This window comes from Equus caballus, chromosome X, assembly GCF_041296265.1.
Source record: "Equus caballus isolate H_3958 breed thoroughbred chromosome X, TB-T2T, whole genome shotgun sequence".
Taxonomy (NCBI): Eukaryota; Metazoa; Chordata; class Mammalia; order Perissodactyla; family Equidae; genus Equus; species Equus caballus.
The window spans coordinates 11,725,888-11,734,008 of NC_091715.1; the positions used below are offsets into that span (position 1 = coordinate 11,725,888).

General features: G+C 39.6%; 1 protein-coding gene across 2 annotated transcripts in view; it reads right to left on the bottom strand.

Annotated features, from left to right (window-relative positions):
• The window catches only part of ACE2 (angiotensin converting enzyme 2), a 45,577-nt gene extending 38,054 nt beyond the window's left edge, over positions 1 to 7,523 (bottom strand). The window contains exons 1-3 of one of the 2 annotated variants that reach the window (XM_001490191.6): positions 7,496 to 7,523; positions 6,806 to 7,202; positions 5,866 to 6,154 (exon numbers count right to left, since the gene is read on the bottom strand). In XM_001490191.6, the coding sequence (XP_001490241.2) occupies positions 5,866 to 6,051 (186 nt within the window). In that variant the 5' untranslated portion in view covers positions 6,052 to 6,154; positions 6,806 to 7,202; positions 7,496 to 7,523. Of the gene's footprint in view, positions 1 to 5,865; positions 6,261 to 6,805; positions 7,203 to 7,495 lie in introns of those variants that run through there. The other variant, XM_070256953.1, reaches the window with a different exon arrangement.
• Between the last annotated feature and the right edge of the window lie 598 nt (positions 7,524 to 8,121).

An 8,121-nucleotide genomic window follows, 5' to 3' on the forward strand; every position in this document is an offset into this window, starting at 1 on the left:
TTTTTTGTTAATTTCTTGGCTCAATATTCCTGCACCATGCTAGTAGTGTAAATTTAATTTCCACACCTATTAAAAAACTCACAAGTGAAAGCTGATTTTGATCAAGTCTCTAGATCAGGACTCCGCCCCCCCATCTGTTTTTGTAAATGAAGTTTTATTGGAACATAGTCACACCCATTTACGTATTGTCTGTGGCTACTTACGAGCTACCACGGCAGAGCTGAACAGTCGACAATGGTGGTGTTGAACTGAGGCCATAGGGCCCACAAAGCCTTAAATGTTTACAATCTTGCCTTTTACAGAAAACATGTGCTGACCTCTGCCCTACATCTATAGATATTTATAGGAAATACAGGGGGCAAAAGAGCATGTTGAGTAACATTATGTGTCACAATCAGCAAATCCAGAAAGTAGGAGTATCTTTAGGACCAGCAATTCAATTCTTCTGCAAATGAATTGCAAAAAGAAAAAAAAAAAGTGAGGGAAGGACCCTATAGATTAAAAGAGACTTAAAGTAAATCCATCAAAACAATTGGAAGGAGAGGACCTTGTTAGACCCTGATTCAAACAAACCAGCTGAAATTTAAAAATATAGATGAGATAGTAGGGTGCATTTCAATATTGGCTAGATATTTGATGATACTGAGAAATTATTGTTAAGTTTTTGACATGGTACTATGATTAAGGTTGTTCTAAAAATTCTTACTTTGAGAGCTACAAGTTGAAATATTTACACATAAAACTACCTGACATTTTGGATTTCCTTCAAAATAATCCAATAAATGTGGGATTAGGTAGAAAAATAAAACAGGATTGGCCAAAGTGTTGATAATTGGTGAATCTGGGCAATGGGTATAAAGAGATTCAATATACTAGTCTCTCTTCTTTTATACATGATTGAAAATTTTTATGTTAAAAAGTAAAGAAAAATTCATACAATGGAATACTATTTGGCAATAAAAAGGAACAAAGTAATGATACATGCTACAACGTGCAAAGTGAAAGAAGCCAGTCACAAAAGACCACAGTGTATAATTCGTTTATATGAAATGTTCAGAATAGGCAGATGTATAGAGACAGAAATTAGATTAGTAGCTGCTTAGAGCTGGAGGTCGGGGGGAAGAGTAGAGATTGCTAATGGGCATGCAGTTTTCTTTCTGGAGTGATGAAACTGTTCTAAAATTAGACAATGGTTGTACAATTCTGCAAATATACTAAAAAACATTGAATTGTATACTTTAAATAGGTGAATTTTATGGTTAGTAAGTTATATCTCAACAAAGCTGTTGTTAAAAGCCCTCAATAGTAAAAGCAAAGAAAAAAATCACCTTATTCCCTAGATCCTATATCTGGATCTGAAATGCCATGGAATTGCTCCAAACCAAAGGATTTAGCCAAAATTTTACCCAGTTACCTGGCGTACATCAAGAAACAGTGGCAGCTCCTGACCACCAGACTGCCCTCCTTGGGTGTAGCTGGTGGCCGCCTGGTGCCCTGCCAGAGTGCTCAAATCAATAATTGTGCCAAATTTGGATGTAATTAAACATTACCACTTTGAGTTGTTCAAGTTTAATTTCACCAAAATTACATGACTAAACTGGGACATTATCAAGTTTTCACGGCAAAGGAAAACTAGTATGAATGCACTTGACTCATGTTAATCCTCCACACGTGGAACTTACCCATTCACAATTGTTATCTACTGAAAAATCTTGGCTATGCCCATCTACTCCCTTACGTTTCAAGAGACAAAGAAATGAGTGACTTGCTCAAGGTATCACAGCCAGCTCAGGAGAGTCAAGACAGCATTGGATTTCCTGAATTCCACTGTATTTGCAGCACAGCGATCTTTCCGCATCCTTGTACCCGTGTGTAAGTATTTGTTTGTGCTGAGGAGTGTGGGACAAACTCATTGGGGACAGGGATGAAATCTACATTCTTCCCTTGGGTATTGAATGGCAGTTTAAAATTATCCTGCTCTGAGTTCACTGTGACCCCAGTCCTAAAGATAGAGTAACAAACAAGTTCAGGAATCAGGCATGCCCAAGGACAATAGGGGCCCTGGCAACTGGGGAGAGGAAGCCCTAGAGACCACCCAAAGGGTAAGTCTGGGCCTCCTGCTCTCCCTTCACAGCTTCTGATGACTCATCAAGAAATATTTATGATATGTTCTCAGAGACCTTTGGGGCTCCAGCAGGGCAGTCTTCAACACCCACTTCAGCTGCGTGGACAGGAGTTCGGGGCAGCTGTAGTAGTAACTGCCAAATCCTGGAAGAGTGAACCAGGGTGTCTCTGCCAGCAATAAGATCCTTTTACTCTCTTTCAGGGATAAAAATTGCCCATGAACCTACCATATTGTTAGAGAGCTTCTGACTTTGCAAAAAAAATAATCCTTTTGATTTACAAAGGACTCCATTTCAAAACTCAAACCAACATTAAACTTGCAAAGAAGAGACAATGAGAAAAAAGTAATATCATTTTACTGAGACGATAATTAGAGCTTAATTGGTGACTATTAGATCTCAAACATGAGAGGTATATTTGCTGAAAAGCAAGGGGGCAATTTATTGTATAGCATATGATAAGTGGTAATTAATTTTCACTTAATTTCTGAACTATTTAGAAACCTGTTGTGAACCAAGTTTTTCTCCTATCTCTATCTGATGGACCTCTCCCAAGTAGGGAGCTTTGGGGACACTACACTGACCAAGTTTTGATGCCTTCTATTATTTTAAGGTATATTCTCACAACTTGATCTAAGAATCGCCATATTAGGTCAGATCCATAGGCTGACAAGCTCAATATTCTGACTCTGAAATTTACACCAAGGGACAATTAGGAAATGGCAGATTGTCCTCAACAATGTCACCCTGATAAGATATGAACATACAGGTGTCATATAGCCCAAATTTCCTTTCCTGTGTTAGTTATCCATTGTTACAATAATGCTATATAACAAACAACCAAAAACCTCAATGGGATAAGTCTTTATTGTTTATGAGACTAGAATCACTGGGGGTTGCCAGCAAGTTTTACTTACAACTTTAGGTGGTTGGTTTCTGCTGGGACAACTACTCCTAATGTCTCTCGTTCTTAAGCTAGCTAGCCCACGCATGTCCTCACGGTAAAGGCAACAGCGCAAAGGACGAGCCCCATTATTCAAGCCCGTTTCAAGCCTCTGCTTGCATCGTGTCTACTAACACCCCATTGGTCAAAGTAAGTCACATGGCCAAGGACAAGGTCACATCATTTTCAGTGGGATGGCACTGCAAAGTGACATAACCTAAGGCATTGCTACAGAGAAGGGTAAATAACTGGGTCCATCAATGCACTTGACCATACTTCCTTACCCACGGTGGATCTACTGTCCTTACATTTGCTTAAATACTTCAAAAACCTATTTAGAGTTTTTAATGTCTCATTTTTTATATTAAAGAATGGCCCAGTTTTACAAGTCTTACCAGTTTTACCACCTGTAAGGTAAATAGCACCTCCTCCTATTTACGGTAAATTTCTCTCTTCTGAGCTTTCAAAGGCATCACCTTTCTAGTATGAAGAGATTTGGCCAATACAACTGTGAACACTCTATCCTTTCTTGTTCCATCTCAGACTAATATTTTTTTCTTTTTGAGACAGGCTTTGTGCATCTAATTCTGCTTTCCCTCATAACTCTCTCTGATCCCCTTAAATCATTCCAGTTGCTCTTTTGAGGGGAAAATTTGTCATTTCTAAAGTTCTTTCTTTAAGCATGACCACCAACAGCATACCATTATCTCAGCATCCTGCTCATCTTGGTACATCTTTTTTTTCTTAAAGATTGGCACCTGAGCTAACAACTGTTGCCAATCTACTTTTTTCTTTTTTTCCTTCGTCTTCTCCCCAAAGCCCCCTACTACATAGTTGTATATTATAGTTGTGAATGCCTCTGGTTGTGCTATGTGGGACGCCACCTCAGCATGGCCTGATGAGCGGTGCCATGTCTGAACCCAGGATCCGAACCGGCGAAGCCCTGGGCCGCTGAAGCGGAGCGTGTGAACTTAATCACTCAGCCACAGGGCCGGCCCTTGGTACCTCTTGTAGCACCTACCACAGTGCCCATTTTATTAGGAGATCTCAATACATGTAATAAGAGAATAGAAGGAAGAGTCAATTCCCTCCCTGCCCATTGCCCCCCGCCCCAGGTAAACCCTCACAGACGCACCTAAATGCATTAATTTACACTTCACCACTGCTTGTGGAAGGAGATATTGGGCCTCCTGCTTGCTTCCTGCATTCAAATGTTTTCACTTTCCTTTAAAGAGCCCATAGTTCTTGCAATTTGGCCACACTTTGTGACTTATGCCCTTTCATTTCTGGCCTTTGCTCTAATCAACTGGTGCAATTCAAAAGTGATAGCACTTAATGATCCAAAGACGATTTCAACAACATCACTACATCTCATCCTATAACATGCCTTCTCAGCATCTGAGCGCTTCACAGAACTGTTACACATCTCTTCAGCAATTATAACTCCTTCACACACTAATAGCAATGATATCTTATTGTCCTACCATGCTCACAAGCATCGAGCACTATTCTAGCTGTTTTGTGTGTTAATTCAGTCTTCGCAGTGACCCTCTGAGGCAGATATGAATGTTCTTTTTCACAGATGAAAAAAACTAAGGTGCAGAGAGGTTAATTAGCTAGCTCAAGTTCACCCAGCTAGAAAGTGGTAGAGCCAGGCTTTGGACCTTGGCGGTCTGGCTCCAGAGCTCTTAGGCACGATGCTGGTATATCTTCACCACCACCCACAGGACCATTCAGCTGAGAATGAAAACAAATACATGATACACTACAGGTACCTACGACAGAGAGCAAATAAAAGGTGAGAAAAAAAAGCAACAATGAAGAGATGAAGAGAGGTAAGACTAAAACATGAGACAAGAAAAAAAATGATCTCCTATGATAGCACTGTGCTGTCAAAATCTCCTGGATTTCTTTGAGCTTTAAAAAAATAGAAAAAAATCTCTTGTGGGATTTCAAAGGAGGCAATAGTTCTCATATTTGATCTGTCCAGTGAATGGCAGTAGTTTAATTTAAACACACAACCATTAATCATTTGAAAAAATAAGCTTCTGAACTACATTTTTGAAGGAACGTATTGCTGTACAAGTGCGACAAAAATCTTTTCTTAAATAACGTTGTTCAATTTCTAGCACTAAATGTGTAAGAATACTGCTTTGGGATCTGTGAGAGAGAAATTCCTAAATCCTTGCACTTGTCAAACAAAGCATCTTGCTTTCCCAGAGTATTCTGAGATTTGTCAGAACTGGTTTAATTATGGTTTTTCTTGGAGGGCTCTGGATGGATTCTGTGACCTTTGGAAGTCCCTCAGAGCTCCATAACAATTAAGGAAGGAATTCCCAAGTCCAGCCTCACCCGACCCAAGGTTAGCTTAATTACAAGCCTGCTCTTTCACTAAGCCTCCAGCTGCATTTTTCAGTTACTATATCATTTGTAGAGGGTCTTTAGATATTCCTACTGACATTGTATGCTTGAGGAAATTAGCTGAATAACCAATGGCATTTCCATGAAATGCTTTGAAACCCTGAACTATGATGAGAATTATGGTGGCAACTTTATAAAGCATGTTCACTGGTTTCCAAGAATCTGGACCTGAGACCAGTGAATTATTTTGTAACAATTTTCCAAATCAACCCCAAGGTCAATTAAGTTTAGACATCTGGGACTCCAGAATCAGAAATACCGAGGAAAGCATCAGCCTCATAGCTCAGAGCATTTCTCTGATTTCCCTTCTCAATTTTATGGGCAGGATTCTAATCTGTAAGAAGCAACAAATATCCCTGTGTAGCCATGAGAACTCACCATCTTTTGGACATTCTCGTCAGTAATATTGGTGTTATAACTCCAAGAAGCAAGTGAACTTTGATGAGACAGCTCTTCAGCTTCAGAGTTAAACTTCTCCAAAAATGTCTTGGCTAGGTCCTCAGTGGTGGATTGAGCAGCAGTTACAGCAACGAGGCTGAGAAGGAGCCAGGAAGAGCCTGACATCTTTCCCTCTGCGCCAAGATCACATCCACTGAACAACTTTCCCGAGAGTAAAACCTCCTCATGAGTTTTTTTCTCTCATCAGCCTTTGAACTCGGGTTGGGCACTGAGCAGGGAAGATGAGAAAAAAAAAAAAAGAAGAAGAAGAAAAAACAGTAAACAATCTGCTGAACCAACATAAAGTTCATCCTGGAGAGAACAGATATGTAAACAGATTTTAGCATGATTTTAAAAGTAAATCAAATAAACAAATGTTATTCATTAATCCTAGAGAATCATAGCTCTCCTAGCATTTTACGGCCAAATCAAAACTTGTACATTTGGTTAATATGTTCCTAAAAAACTGTTAAAGATACACTGAAGGTGTTATAATTTTACAGTGACCAAAAAAGCCTAGAATTAGGGATCGTGGGGATAATACTGGTACATAACATGTTTTCCAGACAATTCCATTAATAGTCAGTTATCCCTCCTTTCTTTTTATTTCAAGTTCATATTCACAGAAATTCTCTACATTGGTAACATTTTCTCCTCCTAAGTAAATGACTTTGCCTTTGTGGAATTCATTTTTTTCTGATAAATTTTAATTTCCACGGCCATTTTTTTAGATTATAAGACCACCCTCCACTCCACAGGTTAATGCTCCTGATCTGGCTTGGGAAAACTTAAAAAGGTTCATTTTCTATTTCTCATATAACCATGTTAAACACTGGTTCTATGACTGCCTTCATTGTGTCCCTTCTTCCCTTTCACTTACCCATTCAAAACTCAGTCACGTTCACAAGGAAGTAAGAATGCCTCCACGTGGCATGATATTCAAAAAGTGTTCATGTCAACTTCTGGTCACCCATCGCCATGGGATCATGGCAACATAGAATTCAAAGGGACTTGAGTGGTTATTCTGTTGAATCTCAGGTGCTGGATCAGTTTTCTCATTCCCAGGGTGGAGGTGTGAGCATCTTAGATAAAAGACAGAAGCCACTTTAAATGACAGGACTCATGGGCTTGCTTGACTGTGATTACGAAAGCTTCGCACAGGGAAAACATTTCTTCACCCAGAAAAACAAGTCTTCCAGGCCCAGGTGAAATGGCAGCAACCAAACCTTTTAAAAAAGCTCCCGCTTCTTCCCCTCATTCCAAAGTTGCACGTATTACTGTAAAATAGGAAAAATAATTATAAGTGACTGTTCAAAGTGCTTTGCATTGTGAGATCTCATTTGAGCATTACTAAAAACCTTGAGGTAAATATTTTTTTTATCACCATCATAGAGATTGTGAAACTGAGGCTCAGAGAACTTAAATTGCGAAACCTCACTCAGCTAGCAAGTGATAGAGCAAGAACAGGAAAGAAGGCAGTTTGATTCTAGAGGACAGGCCTTCAAGTTGTAGTCAGGGATCTAAGAGCGATAATGGAGGTGTAGATAAAGAGCCTCAGAGGGATGCATGCCTTCAGCGAAGACGATGGATTTGGTTCTGCCACATCAAAAAGAGGCGGATTCTTAGTACCCTGGGTGTGAATCAAAACATGCAACCCTTCTAAGAAATAAAGTGGTTGACAAATTTAAGTAATTATGATAAGGAATGTTAAAAGAAAGTGAGATGCCAGAAAAATCAGTGAAGTTTCAGTAAGACTCCTCCTACATTCCAGGAAGCTGAGATCCACTCGCTTCTTACAGGCATTAAGAGAAAAACCAGGCAAGAGAAGGGCGAGTGGCACGTGAGGGTCTGAACAAAGAGTTGGAATGTTACTTTAATAAAAGCCGAAACAAAACTCTACTCAGGTCACTTCCTGAATGAAGCTCTAGGTTTAGGAAAAAAAAGGGAGAGTAGTCCAACTTCAATTCACTGAGGCAGAAAATAAGATTACCGTGATCAAATAGAAATGGAGAAAGTGAAATAGGAAATCTGAAAGCTAAAAATAGATGGACAAGGAACCTGAGATAACAGTGAAGCAGGAAAATTCTGGAAGCCAAGGAACTTTGAGAAGCAAGGGAACTGGGAGAACTGTCACAATAATTCTGCAGGAAAGCTGGCTCACAATGGCCAACTGCAAGCAGTGACTGGATTGTTGGA